Below are 23127 nucleotides of genomic sequence, written 5' to 3'. Positions count from 1 at the left end.
TTTTCTATTGACATAGTCTCTAGAAGTGTGGGATGGCGGGGTGGAGGGAAGCAATTTTAAATACATTTACATGAACATGGAAAAACGTAAATCAATATTAGCAATATTTGGGGGAAAAACCTGCAATCATCATCAATTTCTGAAAGTTCAAATTATATTTTTCCAGTGAGTATTCCATGATAGTCATCAGTACATAGTATTCTCTTTGGATCTTTCTGCTTTCAAAACAAAGCCATGATGTTTGCACATAGAGCCACTGGTACTAGTACCGGTATCAGGTGAATGGGATCATTACTAATATGATGATGCTACATCAGTACTTCTGTTGAGTTTCTTTCCTCAATGGAGAATTGCTTCCGAGATCCCACTGGCAGTTGAGAAAATTTAAGAATCTTAAGCAATGGAAAATTATTAATTTTTTTTATTGGTGAAGAGCTACCTGGACCTACTGTATTTTTTTTTAATTTTTATTTTATCAATTTCATATATACATTCACAATCATATGATCTCATAACTGTTATTAATAATATGTATTTATAACAATTTTCCCCCTTCAGTTGACAATATACTTGAAAATTGCTTTCTTACCATCCCATAGATCCATCTTATCTTACAACGGTCCTACTTCTTCTTCCCTCCCTCCCTCTTTCCTTCCCTCATTTCTTCTCTCCTACTCTCCTTCCTTCCCTCCTTCCTTCCCTCCCTCCTTCCCCCTTCCCTCCTTCTATCCTTCCCTCCTTCCTTCCCTCCTTTCTTCTCTCCTTCCTTTACCCCTTCCTTTCCTCCTTCCTTCCCCCTTCCTTCTCTCCTACATTCCCTCCTTCCTTCCCTCCTTTCTTCTCTCCTTCTCTCCTTCCTTCCCTCCCTCCTTCCCTCCCTCCTTCCCTCCCTCCTTCCTACCCCCCTTTTCTCTTTCTTCTCTCCTTCCTTCCTTCCTCCTCTCCTTTCCCTTCTCTCCTTCCCCTTCCTCCCCTTTACCCTTCCCCTCTTCTTCCCATTCCTCCCCTCTTTCCTACTCTTACATTTCCTCCCATTCTTCCTCTGCCTTTCCCTTTCTCCTATTCCTCTCCTTTCTCCTCTCCTTCCTATCTTTCCTTCCACTCCTCCCTCCATCCACTCTATCCTACTGCATTTTATCTCTGGGCACCAAACAGCAGAATACTCGATTGGCTTCTGAAGCCTTCCAAAATGATGGGAATCTTTAGTTTCTTTGCTTATCCCCAGAACGATGGGAAAGCAGAATCACTTTTCTATGTGGCCAAGAGAATATTGGAAAAAGCCAAGAATGGTGGCTACCATCTTGGACCATCAGAACATCCCTTCACAGGCTTTGTTTGAAGGACCAATTGCATTGAAAGACTTAGCTGTCCATTAGCGATATCTGAAGGCAACAATAGAGAGGCTTCACTCATGACAGAGAACAAGCTACAAGATCAGTGTTATAACTGATCAGCTAAAGATCTTGCAGGAGATTCTGAATGGAACCCACCAATGGAAGAGAACAAAGTCTGATGTCAGTTATCTGCAGGATCTTTTGAGATGGTCATTTCAAAGGGAAATGTTCTTAAGCAATAGAGAAGAAAGAATAAAGGAAATATTGAGACCATCTTGGCATGAACCAAGTGAAACTTGGTCTTATCACTGATGGTAAATTTAAGCATTTAAGACCATCTCAGAAACAGCACATTAGAAATGTTGGAATTAGTCCTGCAATTATGTACCAGTGTTTCATGTGCTATAGTCAAAAAATAAAAATGATTTTGTTCTTTCAAGTTTGCCATCCAGCTGGACTATATTTGCATCTAAAAAGCGAGCAAAAGATATGCAATTGAAACTGCCACAATACTCCAGTTCTTGATCCAAGAATGCACTGTTTTTTCCTCTTTCAAATATCAACAATCGTGAAAGCAAAAAAAAAAGCTTTTTCTTATCAATAATTTATTACAGGAATGTGTATAATATGCCACCTGGAATGTGGTCAAATGTATATTCAAACTTTGATCATGCATACTGTGGTAAAGTCTTAGCTCTTTTTTTCCCCATGGAAAATGCATAAGTCCACTTCTATACCCATAGCAAAAATCTCCAAATTAGTGTCTGTTTATGGCAGAGTAGTTATATATTTTTGGATGTATATCTGACAGTACTTTTTTCAAATCTTTCTCTCATACCTCAAGAAACTTAATTGTATAAGAAGCAGAATTCAAAACATTGTTTAGCAATAAGGGAAGCTCTCTCTCTCTGTCTCTCTCTCTGTCTCTCTCTCTGTGTCTCTGTCTGTCTCTGTCTCTCTGTCTGTCTCTGTCTCTCTGTCTCTCTCTCTGTCTCTCTCTCTGTCTCTCTCTCTGTCTCTGTCTCTCTGTCTCTCTCTCTCTGTCTCTCTCTCTGTGTCTCTGTCTGTCTCTGTCTCTGTCTCTGTCTCTGTCTCTGTCTCTCTCTCTCTCTCTCTCTCTCTCTCTGTGTCTCTTAGTATCCATAATGGCTGTTCTAGTGGTAAACTTTGACTTATGACCGCAATTGAGTCCTGAATTTTGGTTGTAAGTTGCTGCCTTTTTATATCACTTACCATATGACCTGACTCAATTGTACAATCTTTTTACAATGGTCATTAAATGAGTGAATCACATTGTCGTTAAGTAAATCAAGCATATCCAGTGGGCGTTTTCTGCTGTTTTCTGCTGGCAAAAGGTCACAACTCATGGTCCTATGACCATGGGACACACTGAGGCAGTTGTAAGTGCAATCCGGTTGCCAAAATGCGATCACTTGACAATGGGAGAGAAAAGTGTGGCGGACACAACTTCAAGGGTGAGATATGACAGTGGTGGGCTCCGGATCTTGTTGCAACCGGTACATTGCATCCCAGCTCCCTGATCACAGCCCCTCTATCCAGTCAGAGGTCCTGGTTTTCAGGTGCTGCTGCTACTAAAGGTTGGCTTGTAATAAGGCCTCCCTTGTCTGCCATTTAATCACTGAGGAGAAGGCCAAACAAGCATGCATTACTGATCCTTTCAGATATTTGCCCAGTGGGGTTTTGGATGTGGCATCTGCTGAGGCTTTAGGTCAGAGGTATAAGGGTGTAGCAATTGCTATCCAGCTGTGCAATTGCTCTGGTGTACCCATCTACAGATTGCTGGATGGGAGATCTCGTTCATTAAGCTGGGCTCTAGAAATGAGTTGTGATGGTTGCTACTGTACCAGTCCACTTCCCTGCTTGCTCCATGAAGTTGAGGGTTTCATGGGCTCGATTTCTGTAATGTTTGTTTTGTCATTATTTGGGATTCATCTCCTTATAAAGCTGGATTGTTCAATAAAGAGTTAGTCATTTCCTCTCACTATTGTGCTCTAATCTTCTGAATCTCCCATAAACGTTTTACACTTAGCTGTTGTGGCCCAGCAGGAGCCGTTGGAGCTGCCACCAGACTCCGACAGCGAGGGGCCCTGTGAGTCGGCTCTGGAGGATGTGGAGGACCTTGGACAGGGTTCCAACTCCGAGCAGGGCGCAGAGAGGCTGGTTGGCCACCAGGAGGCACCTGAGCCTTGGAACAGTGGGGAGGAGACAAGGGAGAGTGAGCCGGAGGCCAGTAGTGAGTTGTTCCTTGGATGCACGCCATCAAAGAGCTACTAGGCATCAGGAACAATTACACAATTACAGGAGGTGATTGTACTCAGCTGGTGGTCATTAGGCTCCTCTCCAGACTATAAAAAGCTACTTGTGCATACAGCCCTCTTTGCAGAAGTCAACGCAGGATTGAATGTCGGAGGACAGTACTGTGAGCTTCGCAGGCTGGATTGCTGCCAAGCCTTATCTGTGTTTATTGCTGCCTGAGTTTGTCTGAGTTGCTGCCAAGGTCCTTATCTATTTGTTCTGCTTGGCATTCATCCACCGAGGTTTTAGTGTCTTGCTATTAAAATACATTCCAGTTAAGCTTGTCTCGGCATTTGTTACTGGATGGAGGAGGGGGTCAGAACACTTATCTATCCCTGATTGCTCTCTTTCTGAAGGAATTTGCAGATTTGCAGCTGTGTCTGTCCTGAAGCCTGACACCTAATAGCAATAGCAGTAGACTTATATACCGCTTCATAGGCCTTTCAGGCCTCTCTAAGCGGTTTACAGAGAGTCAGCATATTGCCCCCAACAATCTGGGTCCTCATTTTACCCACCTCGGAAGGATGGAAGGCTGAGTCAACCCTGAGCCGGTGAGATTTGAACCGCTGACCTGCTGATCTAGCAGTAGCCTGCAGTGCTGCATTTAACCACTGCGCCACCTTGGCTAATGAAAGAGGCAAGTTTATGCCCTTTGATTCTTAAGGAATAAAATAATTCAGAAGGTTAGAAGGGATATATTATCTGGTTAGTAGCTATTGAGTCTACTTTTCTTTCTTCATTAATCACCCCCCATCCAATTAGCCTGAAATACTTTAAGAAGAAGAATCATCATCATCATCATCATCATCATCATCATCATCATCATCATCATCATCATTTCTCCTCTTCTTTATGAGAATGACCATCTGACCGCACAATTCTATTTATTGTTGTATCCTACAGTCTTCTTGTTGGCCTTTGTAATACATTTTTGCCAATCTCCTCTCTTACTATCCATTTGTGATTACTTCTACTACTTATTTTCTTCCAAGCACCTTTAAAACCAAGCAATAGCAATAGCAATAGCAGTTAGACTTATATACCGCTTCATAGGGCTTTCAGCCCTCTCTAAGCGGTTTACAGAGTCAGCATATTGCCCCCAACAACAATCTGGGTCCTCATTTTACCCACCTCGGAAGGATGGAAGGCTGAGTCAACCCTGAGCCGGTGAGATTTGAACAGCCGAACTGCAGAACTGCAGTCAGCTGAAGTAGCCTGCAGTGCTGCATTTAACCACTGCACCACCTCGGCCCTAAGCATCCTATTCCACAGCTTTCTTATAACTTGGAAATCTTCCAGCCCTCAGTTGGCTCTGTGGAAATATTTAATCAAAGCCAAATGGGTCATCTTCTGTGCCCCTACCAATCCTTGCTGTTTTCCGGTGATTTCAGTTTAGTTATTGAGGCTTTTACCATCACAAGGTATGCTGACTGTTACTTTGGAATCCAATGAGAGAAATCATTGCTGAATGCAACAGGGCTTCTTTCTGGGATTTAAGAGACAACTGCAAAATGATCCCCGCCAAAATTCTCAGGATTGGGTGCACAAGGGGAAATGTTCTGTGAATGGTTCGCCTACGAGAAAGTGTTTCACAAGGAGAGGACCAACCTAAGGAGAAATTTACTGACTGTGAGAACAATTAATCAGTGGGACAGCTTTGCCTGCAGAATAGCAATAGCAGTTAGACTTATATACCGCTTCATAGGGCTTTCAGCCCTCTCTAAGCGGTTTACAGAGTCAGCATATTGCCCCCACAGTTTGGGTCCTCATTTCACCCACCTCGGAAGGATGGAAGGCTGAGTCAACCTTGAGCCGGTGAGATTAGAACCGCTGAACTGCAGATAACAGTCAGCTGAAGTGGCCTGCAGTACTGCACCCTAACCACTGCGCCACCTCGGCTCTTGCGGTGCTCCAACACTGGAGGTTTTAAAGAAGAGATTGGACAATCATTTGTCTGAAATGGTATACGGTCTTCTGCTTACATTACACGACCTTCAAGGTTCCTTCCAATTCTTGTTATTCTGTTATTCTGCTGGCTGAAAAAGTTTGGAATCACCTTTATGCAATTTTGAACATCTGGAGCATATTGTTTACGAAATCACCATCTGGCTTTGTTCTGCTTTTTAGCTCTCTGCTGGGCTGCGGAGGAAAATTGTCCCAGAAGTTTAAATGCAGGATCCTGCAGAGCTTAGTGCTGTTTTGGATCTGTCTAGGGAAAATGATCATGTTTGGGAAGACTGCAGTGTAAGAGTTCCCTAGAGAATAACTGGATATCAATTAGCTGGCAAGTAATGGTTGTGATACATGGCACAATGAATGAACCCGCAAAGCTCATCCCAGCATATAAGGCCCTGCCAGGACTCTTTGAAGACTCTGGCAGGTACAGGAACAAATGGTCCATTCTTTTTCCCCCCTTCTCAATGAATTTGATGTCAATCTAATTTATTGTCTATACCTTTGTTGTCTAAAGAAATCTATGATCCAGTAAAATAGGAGCTGTGTAGGAAAACTATAACTTCACTGACTGGTTTCACTGAGCTGAGTGAAAATCAGCCATATTTGGGGTGATTGGTCTCTTCATATATAGGAACCCCCAAATAACCTTTCAGCCACGAACCCACCTGCTAACTGAGAATTATTCTTTGATCTTTTTTATTATCAGAGACAGAGGTGGGTTCCTACCAGTTTACACCTATTCGGTAGAACCGGTTCATCAAATCTACTGAACCGGTTAGAAGAGGTCCCATCAGTGGACCCGGAAAGTAGGCCACACCTACAGAAGAGCTTCCAAACTTTTTTGAAACCCACCACTGGTCCTTGGATATGATTATTCTACACTATCACGCTCATATTTATAAAACTCAGTGCCTCTGTGAAAGGTAAGGATGACTACTGCGTTTGTGGTGCAATCAGAACATTGCGTGTGTTGACGTTGTTTTAACGCAAACCAAAGATGCCTTTTAAAAAACAAGTTTACATCCTATTCTTATGCATGCCAGTGCTGTGTGTGAGGTAATTTAAGATGGTTCTGACAAGTGTCGTCGGCATCTTCATATCCGGTCACATGGGCGGCAAGCCACTCCCATCCGGTCACATGGGCGGCAAGCCACTCCCACAAAGGGGGCCACACCCACAGAGTAGGTTCAAACAATTTTTGAAACCCACCACTGATCAGAGAGTTCTATTGTAGAATCCTGGAGTTGAAAGGGACCATTAAGACTGAAAGGAATGAATTGAAACTAAAACATTCCAGAGAAATAGTCATCAAGCCTCTGCTTGACCAAATGCAATGCGGGGGACCTCACCCCCTCTCTGGGTGCTCAATGTTACTGTTGAACTGCTCTTAATGATAGGAAGTTTCTTTGAAAATTAAATCAGAATCTGCCTTCCTGTATCATGACACTACCGTTATGGATTTTGCAAATCTGGAAACCAAGGGGACAGGACTTAATTTTCTGGTATGCAACATTTGATCAGGTATTTGAAGATGCTACCATCTTCTCTTTCTGTCAATATATTTTATCTGACTTTACAGGACATAATTTCAAAATCCTTCCTATGATCCTCTTCAGGGAATGGCAGCAATTTATGTGACTTGCTAACTTCCTTCAGTCTTCACAAAGATGTGTTCCTTTGCGTAGCCAATTAAATTCCAACGTAACTTTTTCTGACTTTTTCTGTGATTCTATAGAACTTTTTTTCTTGTAATTTTTGTCCTTGTAACTGGGGGGCCCTGTTGCAGAGGTGGGTTCCTACCAGTTCGCACCTATTCGGTAGAACCGGTTCGTCAAATCTACTGAACCGGTTAGAAGAGGTTCCACCAGTGGACCCGGAAAGCAGGCCACACCTACAGAAGAGGTTCCAAAACTTTCTGAAACCCACCACTGGCAAGGATCGTGTAACTTGACAGCTTTAAGACTTGCATGCTTCAATGCCAGAGTTTCTGAATAGCTACTTGGACCGACCTAAGTACTAATTCATAATTTCATATCCAGTCACATGGGTGGCAAGCCACTCCCACAAAGGAGGCCACACCCACAGAGTAGGTTCCAACAATTTTTGAAACCCACCACTGCCCTGTTGGTATCCGCAGAGGGTCAAAACACAGAAGATGATGCCTTTGTAAGGGACAGAGTTGGTATTACAATAGCATTACACAGATGTTGTCATTTTGACAAAATATGTGGTAGCTGAGGTCTATATGACTCCTCTGCTTTTTAATAGCTTGGCTAGTTGACTTACAGATTGCTAACCTTGATATGATGATCTTAATGTCCTATAATATGGGATAGCTATTCCATTATTCAAGAACATCCCTTGTTTCATTTATTAAAATAAAACCTCTCTTCTAGTTTACTCAAATCCACACACTTCAAAAATCACTAAGGCCTAAAGACTCTGATTCAAAAAATAAACTGGAACCATTTATTTAAAGACTTAATCTTGGGGGAATTCTACTCCAGTCTTCTTTCAGGTGAACGGGACACCTCCCATTTAAGAACAGACTGAGCTTATTTTTTTTCACTCGATGTACAGATACCTCCAGGCCCTTTCTACCAGGTGACAGAGTGGAGACGCTCGGAAAGAAGTAGGGCAGGCTCGCCTTTCTGAGACTCACTATAGAAATAAAACCGTTATACTCACCGTAAAGGAGAGTGCCATTTAAAGCAGTGGTCTTCACAGTCAAGTAGATGGTCACGTTGTCCCATTCTTGCTCTGACGCAACTCTATCCTCCAAAAGGGATGATAGCGAAGGTAGTTCTAAATAGGAGTTTCCACTGAATGATGGGAAGAATAACGTTGTATCTGGAGCAAACAAAAGTAGATGACATATACCATAGGTATCGTGCAAGGAATGGCAAGAGAGATACTTGTCACACAGGCCATTCCTCTTCCCTTAGGATATTTTGTTTGCTATTTTTTTTTTTAAAGAATGATTTCGATGAGAGCTTTATGGTTTTGTTCAGGGCATCCTGGATATGATAATAATTATTCATTGACTTGTAAGCACCATCCCCCTAATTGTACATAAAAACACAGAAGACTATGAGGAAGCTCTTCTTTTCTCTGCAGAGAACTAAATAAGACCTAAATAAGACTTAACCATGTCGCATGACGTATTGTGATGTATCATGGTGGTTTTTCCCTTTGTAAAACTGGGGTGAGTGAGTGTGGCCTGCATGTAATGCACCCGGCCCACAGGCTGCCATTTTGACAGAAAACATTTTAGTAGGTTTCCGATTTGAAACAAATCAGATGATGACTTGGTTGATGAATTGCTGTAAAAATAATTTAGAAATGGTGTAGTGGGTCTTGGTTTGTTCTAGCAAGGAAGTTCTTATGATCAGAGACCCAAAGGATTAGATACAAACAACCTCCAATCAAATCACCTTTTATTAGTTAAAAAAACGTTTTGTGAACAAATTCTAAGCCCGACTAGAATTAAAATCTTCTAAACTACAGGGAATGTAATTGTTGAAAACAGAATATTGGATAAGGACAAACATTATCTGTAAATTAAATTAAGTTAATAAATCAGCAGGCATGTCAGGATAGTCTAGGAAAAGACCAGTCAGCATTTTAAAAGACAATAGAGAACCATGTTTCTTTATAATATGCAAAAAAATGAAAAGCTTAAACACATCTGGCAAAAGCACACATTAAATCAATGAGAACTGGATATATGGGGTTGTGCATAGTTTATAAATACTGTGATTGTCCCAATGTTTGTGAGACAAATCCAAACATCATTGCTGAATAAACATTTCTCTTTATCCGCTAACCTCATCTACTCTCAGAGTGCAGAGTTGTTATTTCACAATTGTGCATTATTGGCTTTGCTTCTACAGAATTTGCATGCCAGAAATCTACAATTACTATTTCAACAGGATGCATGCTAGCGCAAGTAAAATATAATAATTGCCCAATTTTAGAAAATGACAACATTCAGGTTTTCAACTCGGTGGGCTTTGAGTTAGGGCGAGGAGGACCCTGAATTGCTAAGGGAGACTCCTCCTCCTCCTTCTCCACACCAATATTTCTCTTCATAAGTCATAGGCCAGATTTAAGGAGGATGATAAACTCAGTAAGGATACAGATAAATTCGGTGGGACAGCTACTTTTATTGACAAAATAGGCTATTTATAAGATATTCGGTGTCTTGATTTTTTTTACCGTTGCTGGTGAGATATTATTTACAGAGTCTCTATTACTCCTATAAGCAATGGTGGGATTCAGCCAGTTCGCACCTATTCGGGAGAACCGGTTGGTAACTTTCTAAGTAGTTCAGAGAACTGGTTGTTGGAAGAAATCTCATTTTGTTTTTTTCCCACTTTACAGGGCTAATCCTGTAAGGAAGGCAGGAAGGAAACATTTTGGTGTTGTTTCTAGCCTAATCTTTATTGCCCTGCTTACAGAAACTGCCTCTCCAATTAACCCTTATTACATTCTAACAGCTAAGACGAAGCGCCCATCGACCTGAGTGATATTGAGTTGGCCACGCCCACACAGTCACATGACCACTGAGCCATGCCTATCAGGCTGCTCAGTAGGGCATAGAACTGGTTGTTAGATTATTTGAATCCCACCACTGCCTAGTGGTAGTCCACGCAGGAAGCACAAGCTACGCAGGAAGAAAAATCATCATTACTGAAGAGGTATTTTTAAACAGAATCTTGCAAGACTAAAAGTATTTCTTCCAATCTTCTTCTTCCACATTAGCACCTACGCCCAACTGCTTCCGGTCAGGTGCAAAGGTGCAGAGACAAAAAATGATCTCGGTCTTCTAGGGAAGAATGACAACAATACATTCCACAATCCTACTCCTGTCTATTTCCCCCTCCCATCGACTATACTAATGAAACAGCATAATGAAATAAGAGAAAGTGTGGCAGGCCAAAATTCTAAAAGGAATCTAATTGCAGGCCTGACATATGGATTGGCAGCACAAAGTCACAATAGGTAGAAGCAAGGAAAATTAATGTGTAGTTAGTTTAGATTGATCTATCTAATTAGGTTTTTTTTTTTCAAAATTAATGTGTAGCGATGGGAAATAAAACCAGGAATTATTCCCATTTTCTGGTCACAGGATCTGTGTCCCAGGGAACAGCCAGGAAGAACAGTACATCCTTTTTCTGGTTTCACAGTGGTTAGGAGAGAAATAGCAATAGCAATAGCAGTTAGATTTATACCGTATATACTCGAGTATAGGCCGACCCGAATATAAGCCGAGGCACCTAATTTTACCACAAAAAACTGGAAAAGTTATTGACTCGAGTATAAGCCTAGGGTGGGAAATGCAGCAGCTACCGGTAAATTTCAAAAATAAAAATAGATACCAATAATGTTTTTGAATATTTATTTCAAAGAAAAACAGTAAACTAGCAGTGTATTCAATGAAATACTTCACTCACCTCATGATGCTGATGTCCCGCTGTGATGATGATGTCCCGTGCAGCCGCGGGAGCGATGTCCCGCCTCCTATGACACACGGCACAGTGATTCCTATCATTGGATCACTGTACCAGAGGAGGTGGGACATCGCTATGTGGCTGCTTGCCATAACAAGGAGGAGGTGGGACATTGTTGCAGAGCGGCAGGAGGGGGAGGAAGGGGAATCGTAAGACAGCCCTGCATTACATTAGAACGTGAGGAGGGGGGATGGTGCGGTGCGCGCTGCGCGGCAAACTGACACAGAGGGAGGGGAAACTCACAGGGGCACTGGGCCATTCACGAGTGTCACCCAGCGGCATGGCCCCGCCCCTTTTTCTCCTCCATTTCGGGCAAATTTTTCACTGACTCGAGTATAAGCCGAGGCGGCTTTTTTCAGCCCAAAAAGTGGGCTGAAAAACTAGGCTTATACTCGAGTATATACAGTATACCACTTCATAGGGCTTTCAGCCCTCTCTAAGCGGTTTACAAAGTTAGCATATTGCCCCCACAGTCTGGGTCCTCATTTCACCCACCTCGGAAGGATGGAAGGCTGAGTCAACCTTGAGCCGGTGAGATTAGAACCGCTGAACTGCAGATAACAGTCAGCTGAAGTTGCCTGCAGTGCTGCACCCTAACCACTGCGCCACTTTAGGGAGAAGGGGGAAAAAAAAGAAATGGGATGCTCTTCCTGTTTTAAATTTTTCTTGTTCCAGATTTTGGAGTGAAGTTACTTAAATAATTGAAAGTATTGGTCGCACAATGTTGGTTTTAATAAAAAAATGTACAGATGTGGAACCTTAACCCAAATATATATTAAGCTCAGCACTGTACTCAGCTTCTGTAACTGTAACACTATGATTAATAACTTGTGCCATCAAATACTGCTGGGAATGAAGGACTCCTGTTTTTCCTCTGGAATAGGTATTTTATCCTAACTTGCCGATCCCAGTCCTTCAAAATTGAGCCTGGCAAATGGTGCAGTTTTAACAAATTAAAGAAAAAGGGATTGTTGTATTCCCTTGATGTTGTTTCTCCTCCCATCTAGCATCGCCTGCTGGCAAGAAAAATAAGCATCAATCATTCCCCTTTGTGCCTGGCAGGGAAAGAATGCATCGGTAGACAGAGATGCTTAGAATGGCTGGTCTACCCTCTTGTCAAGTTTCAGATTTGCAGGATCAGTCTATTCCTAAATATGGGAGCAGTCTTCCAAAATTTCATTTAATCTGTGACCTGAAACAGAAAGAGGAATAAGAAAAGAAGAAGGGAGTGGAGCGAAGTTAAAGTTAAACTATTTTACTGCTGCTTTGCGTACTAGTTTCGGTTTGTTTGTTTGTTTATTAGATTTTAATACCATCTTTATTACTTCGTAAGTAACACAAGGTGGTGAATCAGTGGTGGGTTTCAAAAATTGTTGGAACCTACTCTGTGGGTATGGCCTCCTTTGTGGGAGTGGCTTGCTGCCCATGTGATTGGATGGGAGTGCCTTGCTGCCCATGTGACCGGATGGGAGTGGCTTGTGACTGGATATGAAATTATGAATTAGTACTTAGGCCGGTCCAAGTAGCTATTCAGAAGTTAGTGGTTAGAAGCAATCGTAAAGCAAGATATGGAATTAAAACCAGAAATATTTTGTTGGCTATTTGAAAGGGAGTATAATATATATTTAATTTTACACATGTTAGCAGCTGCTGGAATTGTGTTTGCACAACAGTGGAAAAACAGAGATATGTAAATGAATAAATATTACAATGTGCAGGAATAAATAAATTGACAATTAAAATCAAGAAGGCTTTGAATACTTTTTCACGTGGGCTTGGTTTTAGCAATTGCCAACTAACGGAAACAGAAATTAGAAATCCAAAAGTATGAAAGAAAACACCAATTATGTAAGGAAAGGTCCCTAAAATGTATAAGGAAATATTACTAGATCATTATTAATGCGTAGATAACTGTGGGACATTACACACCCACCAGTGGTGGGTTTCAAAAAATTTTGGAACCACTTCTGTAGGTGTGGCCTGCTTTCCGGGTCCACTGGTGGAACCTCCTCTAACCGGTTCGGTAGATTTGATGAACCGGTTCTACCGAATAGGTGCGAACTGGTAGGAACCCACCTCTGCTTAGAACTCAGGTCTAGCAGTTTCTCAAAAGAACGTTCAATTTGCATAGGTGAGGAGACTAAGTAGGACCTAAGACAGGGAAGATCTTCAGAAAGTGTCAGTTATTACTCAGGCAGGTGCCTCTCTGGAGGCCAGGTGCCTCTCCTGTGTCCCAAAACAAAATATCCATGAGGTGACCTGCAACCAGAAGGAAGGAAGAGAGCCACCATGGGATGAAACGGCCATAATGAAGTAGGCTTGTAGTGACAGCAACGCAACAGCAAGAGGACACAGCATTAAAAAATATATATATTCATTAGCTTTTGTGTCAAGGTTAACAGGAATATGAGGATGAGCTAGCTACTTCATTTTAAAATACCCTTTCTTTTTCCCGACTTAATCGAGAAATGTTGCTTAGCTGAGCAACCAATAAAAAAAAATCTTAAATTATTTGATAAGTAATAAGCTCATAAAATAGCCCATTCAGATACACACACCCAAATTACCAGAGCAGCTGATAAATAGCGTATTTATATAACCACTAGAAAATTTGCTCCTTATCAAGACGATGTTAGCTCATAAAATACACGGTCTATTTTTTGAAAAGTAAAAATAGATTGGCTTGCTCTTTTCCCTTTCTTAGACTTCAGTATATTTGGGGATGTAAAATTGTACTCTGATTCAGGCATACTGCAGTGCTTTACAGAACACTAATGAGAAACCTTCAAAAATATTTGAAGTCAGCACTGCATCAAAATTCATAATCTACATTTTTATTGACCTTAAACACAGCGGGTAGAGCTATATCAAATTTGTTATGTGCAAAAAATAAAACTGGAAAGGAATAGAATCAATTTCTTCAGTCTATGCTTAAAAGATAATAGATTTTTTTTTTTAAAGCTTCAGGAAACCATGAAAGAATATATTCAGTCTTGAGGAAGGAGTATTCAGATACAATATGGTGAATAGGGAAGGTCAAAACAATATTATGCCTGGTTTATTTAGGGTGACAGGCTATTAAACTCCAAAGGTCAACATATCACCTTTCAGTTTGTCGTGGTGCGGTTGGGTCTTAGGGATGCATTTAAAAAAAAAAAGAAATTCTAGACAAAAATACTAAAACAACCCACCCTCCAGGAGAAAGAATATGATATTTACAACAGCTAAATGGATCAGAGTCCATTAAGGCAGTGTTTCCCAACTGCGATGACTTCCATGGATGTGGACTTCAACTCCCAGAATTCCTCACTCAGGGTGACCATTCCTGAGAATCCTATGGATGTGGACTTCAACTCCCAGAATTCCTCACTCAGGGTGACCATTCCTGAGAATCCTATGGATGTGGACTTCAACTCCCAGAATTCCTCACTCAGGGTGACCATTCCTGAGAATCCTATAGATGTGGACTTCAACTCCCAGAATTCCTCACTCAGGGTGATCATTCCTGAGAATCCTATGGATGTGGACTTCAACTCCCAGAATTCCTCACTCAGGGTGACCATTCCTGAGAATCCTATAGATGTGGACTTCAACTCCCAGAATTCCTCACTCAGGGTGACCATTCCTGAGAATCCTATGGATGTGGACTTCAACTCCCAGAATTCCTCACTCAGGGTGACCATTCCTGAGAATTCTGGGAGTTGAAATCCAGCCATCTAAACATTTCATAGGTTGGGAAATCCTGAATTAAGGAGTGCCAGCCTTACATGATGTAACATCCTAAGGCTTCAGAAATACTGCTAGCCCCCACAGCTTTAAATACAGACCCCAGACTTACAAAGATTGTCACAAAAGAGGGACAAATTATGAAATACATGACATGAGAGCAAACATATTGTCAACATTTAATGTTAACTGCAATGAATTTGATATTATTTATATTTCAATTGAGTTGATGTCCAAATACCACCCAATACTTCCTAAAGTCCCCCTTTCTTTTATCTCCATGCCAGAAAATCAGGGTTATTGGTTGTGTTGAAGAGAGTGATTGACCCAAAGAAAACGGATGAGTTTTCTTGAATGAAAACTTTGGGGTTCTCTTAATCACCAAGTCAAGTGGTCACATATATAGTAGCGGGGATTGCCGTATGTTCGCTGGAAAATACATTGACCAGATAGCTTTGGACTGCTATTTAACCTCTGGATGTAGATTTGTAGCCCAGATGTGCATGCAAACTGGCTGTGTTGCTTTTTTTCATTTAAAAAAAAAAACCCACCGGTGCATTTGTAAGGAAAGGAAACACAAACTATTATATTGGGATTTGAAAACTAAAATCCCGTTGTAGAAGAAAACATTTTTCCTTTCAGCATTTGCTATATCATGTTAAGAATTCAAGCCCAATGAACCATATAATAAAAAGATTACTCAATGTTGCAAGATATAAACAGAATTTTGTATAAGAAGGACTGCTTGTCAGTGCTCGCTGATAGGATATTTCCTATCACTAAACCAGGTGTGATTCTCCCCCCCCTTTTTTCTTTTGGAAGAAATGTTTGGATATTATTTCAGACTTTTGATTGACTGACTGACTGATTGGTTGGTTAATTACGTTTCATAAAATTGATAAACTGTTAGTGATAGATTTTTCTCCAGCAAGATCTGCACACAATCTCATCCTTTATGTCTACCATATTTGCACCAAATGTGGCTGTAACCCAGTGGTGAGATTCAATTTTTTTTACTACCGGTTCTGTGGGCATGGCTTTGTGGGGGTGGCAGGGGAAGGATACTGCAAAATCCCCATTCCCTCCTCATTCTCAAAATGTCCACTACCGGTTCTCCAGAACCTGTCGGAACTGGCTGAATGCCACCTCTGCTGTAGCCTCCTACCTCTTCCACATTACAGACATCTCCAGAAAGCTAATTTTTCAGATAACGTGTCTGAAGTATGATCATTTGAGCATAGTCATCTGTGCCTCAAACGAGAATTCTGAATTGCTTTGTTCTATGCTCCAGTTGTTTGCCAGGAGTCTTCTCCAACGCTAAGGTTCAAACATGTTAATATTCTCCTGCTTCTTTAAAGTCCAACTTTTGCTTCCATAGAATATCATAGGGGAAACCATTGCCTGCATAATTCTGATCTCGGTCGGTAGGAATGTATTTTCCAAGGCCTTCATAGATGATGTACCAAATGCTAGCCTCTGGCATATTTCTTGCCTGCCCATTCCTTTACTATTGGTAGTTAACCCCCCCAAAAAAACAGAAGCTATCCATTACTTTATGATCTTAATTGTTAATTCTAATGCTGGTTGCTATACCTTTTCGATTAGTTTGGCATTTATATTTAATCTTAGTCATGTTATTTAATTTGCTGTTTGACTTTCATTACTGGAGCATACAGATCATTTGCATTTTCAGCTAATATCCTCAGCATAATTCAGGCTATTGATATTTCTTCCTCCTGCTTTTCAACCATGTCCTTCTTCTTCTAAACCAACTTCCTTTAATATATATTCTACATGTAGTATGCAGCAGTGGTGGGATTCAAATAATTTAACAACCGGTTCTCTGCCCTAATGACCATCTGGGTAGGTGGAGCTCGGTGGTCATGTGACTGGATGGGCGTGGCCAACTCAAGGTCACTCAGGTCGTTGGGCGCGTCACATTAGCTGTTACAATGTCATAAGGGCTAACCGGAGAGGCAGTTTCTGTAAGCAGGGCAATAAAGATTAGGCTAGAAACAACACCAGAATGTTTCCTTCCTGCCTTCCTTACAGGATTAGCTCTGTAAAGTGGGGAAAAATGAAAGGAGATTTCTTCCAACAACCGGTTCTCTGAACTGCTTAGAAAGTTACCAACCGGTTCTCCCGAATGGGTGCGAACTGGCTGAATCCCACCACTGGTATGCAGCTTTGCCTCACCCCTTGCCCTTCTAGAGCTAGTCTGTTTCTCCATGTTCTACCTGCACTGTGATTTCCTGACCTGTGTATTAGGTTCACTTGAGCCTGCATCTCTTGTTTATCTCTTTGGAAGAAAAAGAAACTCAGTATATCAGTCCAACTGGATTAAATGCTCCTTGTTATTAAATTGCTCATATTTCTATTGATAGATGACTTGGGACAGTCATAAAGTTATGTACCTCTTCTTTAGAAAGAATGCAGGCTTATTTACAACAAGTCCTATTTGTAATTGGTAAATGCACAAAATGACAAAATCATAAGTTTGGAAGGTATTTTGGTGAACTGCGCATCCGGCTCATTGTCCAGGAATTCTGACTACTCCAGACAAATGGTTTGTTTCCACCAATGAAAGTTATAGTTTATAATTCAGCACTTACAATTCCAGGTTAAAATGCAAACTGATCACTGATTACCGTTTATATCAACTGTACTTGATCTTATCAACCTCCGTGACCCGTCAAAACCACGCTCGACTAAGCCGCGCCCAATTAAACCGCGTCGCTGACATCATCAACAGGGTGACAACAGCCAGCGCGGAGAAAGAAGGGTTCTTTAAATAGCGCTTTGAAAGCAAGCCGATTCAACTTAAGGTAAGGGTTAGGTTTAGGTTTAGGGTTAGGTTTAGGGTTAGGGTTAGGTTTAGGGTTAGGTTTAGGGTTAGGTTTAGGGTTAGGTTTAGGGTTAGGTTAAGGGTTAGGGTTAGGGTTAGGTTTAGGGTTAGGTTTAGGGTTAGGTTTAGGGTTAGGTTTAGGGTTAGGTTTAGGGTTAGGTTTAGGGTTAGGTTAAGGGTTAGGGTTAGGGTTAGGTTTAGGTTAAGGGTTAGGATTAGGTTTAGGGTTAGGTTTAGGGTTAGGTTTAGGGTTAGGTTTAGGGTTAGGTTAAGGGTTAGGGTTAGGGTTAGGGTTAGGATTAGGTTTAGGGGGTTAGGTTTAGGCTTAGGGGTTAATTTTAGGTTTAGGGTTTACAGTGTGCTTCTGTCTCCACGCTGTTGTCGCCCTGTTGATGACATCAGCTCTGCGGTTTAGTCGGACGTGGTTTAGTCGAGCGCGGTTTTGTGGTGGAACCATCCACCTCAGCTGCAGGTTACTGATTCTCATTCATTCCATTATGGTTCCAAATAAATTTCCCACACAAACCTTATCTATCTTGATTTGGGTGGAAAGAATACATAGAACAAAGGGTCATCTGCATATCAAAGTTTATCCCCTTTCCCAAGAGCTGAAGTATAGCCCAGACTGACTAATAGAAAATATTAATATGTGATTTGAACCAGTGGTGCAATTCAGCTGGTTCGCACTGTTTCAGTAAAATCGGTAGCTACATTTTTTGTGGAGTTCGGTAAAACCGGTTGAATACCATCCATTTCCATCCCTTCGGCCTGCCTCAGCCTGATCCATGGGCCTGCGTATAAGGTGGCAGGCTCAGGGCCAAAGTACTCACAGGGTCGAGGAGAGTGCCAAAGCGAGAGGGTTTCCTGCCTGCAGTACCCATGCTGGCTGTCTCTTTTCTCCATCGCGTTTCTCGCCAAAGTTTGTGGGACTAAAAAAAGTTCAATCAATGAATTCCAAATCTCACAAAAGTGGAATTGATTGATTGAACTTTTATTTTTAGTTGCAAAACCTTGTTTCCCTGCACACGATGGCAAGAAACATGACAGAGAAATGCGACAGGCCTGAAAATCAGGTAGGCAAAGAAATGCTTGGGGGAAGCGAGGGCATCTCAGCACCACGCACTGAAATGGGCTTGTTTCTCTCCAGCAGTTGCCCAAGCCCATTGAAGGGAAGGCTGGCATCTACCGGCACTTAAACGTGGTGGCATTCCAGCTCTGGCTGGGAAGATGAAGTTGGCATGGGTGCTGCAGGCAGGACACAGTGAGAAACATGACAGAGAAATGCGACAGAGGTGGAAATCAGGAAATAAATGCTTGGGGGAAGTGAGGGCATCTGGCCAGTGGTAGGTGGGGCAAGCTCCCCGGTGTGGCACTGCATTGCAATGGAGAAATGGGCAACAGAGCTGCCGGCATGAGGGAAAGAGGCGGCTTTCCCTCTTTCTTCTCCCTGCTCTCCCCCCTTCCCTTGTGCCAGCTTTCCTATTTTTCCATTGTAGCATAGTGCCCAGGATCCACTTTGATAGCGGAGGGGGGTTTAATTTAACAAGCGGTTTACTCAGGGTCAAGTTGGCCATTAGCAATAGCAATAGCAGTTAGACTTATATACCGCTTCATAGGGCTTTGAGCCCTCTCTAAGCGGTTTACAGAGCCAGCACATTGCCCCCACAGTCTGGGTCCTCATTTCACCCACCTCGGAAGGATGAAAGGCTAAGTCAACCTTGAGCCGGTGAGATTAGAACCGCTGAACAGTAAGCTGAAGTGGCTTGCAGTACTGCACCCTAACCACTGCGTCACCTCGGCCATTGTGGGAGGCTTGTCCTGCATGTGCAGTGGAGCTGGAGGAGGGGATGGGCCATGCCTCCAAAAACAGCCAATCTGAACTTGGGTGAGCCAGTTGTTAAATTATTTGAATCCCACCACTGATATGAACACTATTTGATCAAAAACCCACATTATCCAGTATTATGCTTTAAACTATGGGGAACTCACAAGCAAGTTGTGAAAGTATTAGACCTTTTCCATGGTTGACCTCTCTTCTAAAAGAACTGGTATTCTGTGGCCTGTTCCTTTAAGTTATTGAAGCTAATTGTCATTGACAACATGTTGTTCATAAAATAGTCAAATATATCACTGTCACATCTTGAAGTAATGAATTTCAAAAACTAAACATAGGCTATGTAAAGACATATTTTTCAAACTCAAAACTGCTGTGCTCTGGCAAGATGGTTCTGCGCTGGTTGACTTGGAAATATGCCCAGTTGTATTCAATGAGATTGATTCCCATCTTATTAGTCATAGGATTTCAGCCTTAACCCAACCTGTGTTTTAGAACTGCCACTAATACTGACTGTAAAAATCAATGATCCGAATCACAAACTAATTTCTGGTATTCTACGGTGACTTGCTTAGCTATTGATTGCAAAATACAGTCTAATCTATAAAGAGAACTTACTTGGTTCATGTAGCACACAGATCTTGGCTGTATAAATGTACTATACACGCTCTTTGTCAGGCTATTCGATCGAATCTAAATTAATTTAAGTGAAGATCTACTGATGAAACTTAGTGCTCAGAGAAATGGGGGGGGGGGTTTAGAAGACATTCTGAGCAAGGCAAGTAATTAATGCAGAGATTTGAAGGAAGAAATGTGCAAACCAGTTCCCTGTTTGTGGCTATCAAAACTCTCTCAAGTTGCCAGTCCTTCTGGACACACCAAGAAGTCCCTACGTCATTAACTTTTCATGCTTTGCATGTCTTGTCTTATGACAGCAGCAGAGGTGGGTTCCTACCAGTTTGCACCTATTCGGTAGAACCGGTTCGTCAAATCTACCAAACCAGTGAGAAGAGGTTCCACCAGTGGACCCGGAAAGCAGGCCAGAAGAGGTTCCAAAATCTTTTGAAACCCACCACTGGTCCTTGGATATGATTATTCTACACTACCATGCTCCTATTTATAAAACTCAGTGCCTCTGTGAAAGGGAAGGATGACTACTGCGTTTGTGGTGCAATCAGAACATTGCGTGTGTTGAAGTTGTTTTAACGCAAACCAAAGATGCCTTTTAAAAAACAGGTGTACATCATATTCTTATGCATGCCAGTGCTGTGTGTGAGGTAATTTAAGGTGGTTCTGACAAGTGTCGTCGGCATCTTCATATCCGGTCACGTGGGCGGTAAGCCACTCCCATCCGGTCACATGGGTGGCAAGCCACTCCCACAAAGGAGGCCACACCCACAGAGTAGGTTCGAACAATTTTTGAAACCCACCACTGGACAGTAGCATAAAATATCTATCATAAAATGGCAACAAAGGAATTCAGAATGCTTCCTCGAAATGCATTTTATAGGTGGAATAAGGAAAAAGGAATAGTAAGAATGCAATCTAACAGCTCAAGTATCTTAAATATACGTACATAACAATGAAGGAACAGTGGGGGAAGTGGGCAGTGATAACATGTGCCATGCATGTTGGAGAGGGAGGGGAGACATAATAATCAAGGAAAATAAGGGGGAAAATCCCCCATAGAGTAAATGTAGTATGCCAGATAGCATAGAATAATCCAAATCTAACAATCTATGCAAGCATCTACTTCATATTATAAAGTCAAACATTAGATACTTCATGCATCCATGAAAATCACAAACAAACTGGAATCAGGCAAGATGACATTAATAGCCTTTTGCAAAACTAGGCTATATATCATTGGTGGGTTTCAACATTTTTTGGAATCTACTCTGTGGGTGTGGCCTCCTTTGTGGGAGTGGCTTGCTGGCCATGTGACCTGGTGGGAGTGGCTTGCCGGCCATGTGTTTTCTCTCTCTCTCTCTCTCTCTCTCTCTCTCTCTCTCTCTTTCTCTCTCTCTCTCTCTCTCACCTTCCTTTTATCTCTCTGTTCCTTTTTTCTTTTTTCTTTCATCTCTCTCTCACTCTTTTTCTTTCTTTTTTCTTTATTTATTTATTTCTTCCTTTCTTTCTCTTTCTCTCTCTCTCTCTGTGTCAGTGTGTGTGTGTGTGTGTGTGTGGGTGTGTGTGTGGGTGGGTGGGTGGGTGGCAGTGGTGGGTTTCAAAATTTTTTGGAACCTCTTCTGTAGGTGTGGCCTGCTTTCCGGGTCCACTGGTGGAACCTCTTCTAACTGGTTTGGTAGATTTGACGAACCGGTTCTACCGAACTGGTAGGAACCCACCTCTGCTATATATATTCCTTAAAAGAAGATCCTTTCAGAACAAATAGAACCTGGTCTCCAAGTTTTCCATTTTTTTAAAAAAATAATTGAAACCCAAAGTATAATATTTGTTCTTGAGCTTCAATTTCCTTTTGCCATCATAACTTCCAGAAAAAATAAATTTATTTAATCTCAGTATTTGAAGTCCTTATAAAGCTAGATTAAACTGAATTTTAATAGGTCAGTGATAGCAAGACATAGTTTGGTAGTTCTTTGTCTATTGTACATTTTCTCTTTAACAAGTTCTTTCATTATCGTTCTCTCAAACATGGTCATTTAAAATATTATTTCAGAATAATATATACTAAAACACTTCATAGACACATCGTAATGGTAGACTATTTTAAATCACCCCTTTGCTTTAATGAGAGTTATCTTAACACCCATAGACACAAAACTTTGACCTTATCGGGTTTATCAGCATATCTGAATTCTAACATAAATTAAAAAAAAAACTTTTTTTTCTTTGTTGAAAGTTCTTTTCCCGATGATATATTATAAGCTTGGTTTGCATGCTTACTATTCTGAACCCGAAGAAAAAGAGGGAGGTAGGATCTGTCAGTGTTCTGAATGAAAAATGGGAGGTCATAATTTCCCTTCTTATGATATCTTATGGTTGAGTGCACTAGTGATGGAACACATTTCCCAATAAAAACAATGTCATCAGCACTGTGCTCAATAGAGAACGATCTGATTCACGCCACTAAGGGAAAATCCAATGCATTGTTATCTCTACTGCACAGAAAACCTTTAATTGGCATTATCTTAAATGTCAAATTCTTAATAGCCTTAAAACATTGTCAAAATTTCAATAGAGGGCACACTTATTGAAGTTCTTTGTTTAAAGCAAGCTAGTAAAAAAATGTAAATATCGGAGGATGCATTTTACTATACTGCTATAGGGAAAAAAGCTATGGCAAATCTAGACAGCATACTAAAAAGCAGAGACATCACCCTGCCAACAAAAGTGTGTATAGTCAAGGCTATGGTTTCCCCAGTTGCAATGGATGGCTGTGAAAGTTGGACCATAAGACATTATTACTGTGTTACTCTATTACTGTTAGCCGTACAAATGGACACGGATTTTGAAGAAATTGATAAAAGGAACTCTGATTTCAAAACAGCAGAAAACTGCATATGCATGATTTCATCAAGGGAGCACAGAATGTACTAAAGACTAATTATGTCACTTATAAATATATTAACTTATTAGTCA

General features: G+C 41.4%; 1 protein-coding gene across 1 annotated transcript in view; it reads right to left on the bottom strand.

Annotated features, from left to right (window-relative positions):
• LOC106545657 (protein eyes shut homolog) overlaps window positions 1–23127 on the bottom strand; it is a 550606-nt gene that overhangs the window by 134585 nt on the left and 392894 nt on the right. The window contains exon 20 of the mRNA XM_087719050.1: window positions 8295–8456. Coding sequence (XP_087575176.1) covers window positions 8295–8456 — 162 coding nt within the window. The remainder of the gene's footprint in view (window positions 1–8294; window positions 8457–23127) is intronic.

This window comes from Thamnophis sirtalis, unplaced genomic scaffold, assembly GCF_051295495.1.
Source record: "Thamnophis sirtalis isolate CommonGarterSnake01/CBP01778 unplaced genomic scaffold, rThaSir2_p1.2 scaffold_6, whole genome shotgun sequence".
NCBI lineage: Eukaryota > Metazoa > Chordata > Lepidosauria > Squamata > Natricidae > Thamnophis > Thamnophis sirtalis.
Note: the sequence above shows the minus strand (reverse complement) of the source record. Positions and strands in the feature narration are given on the sequence as shown.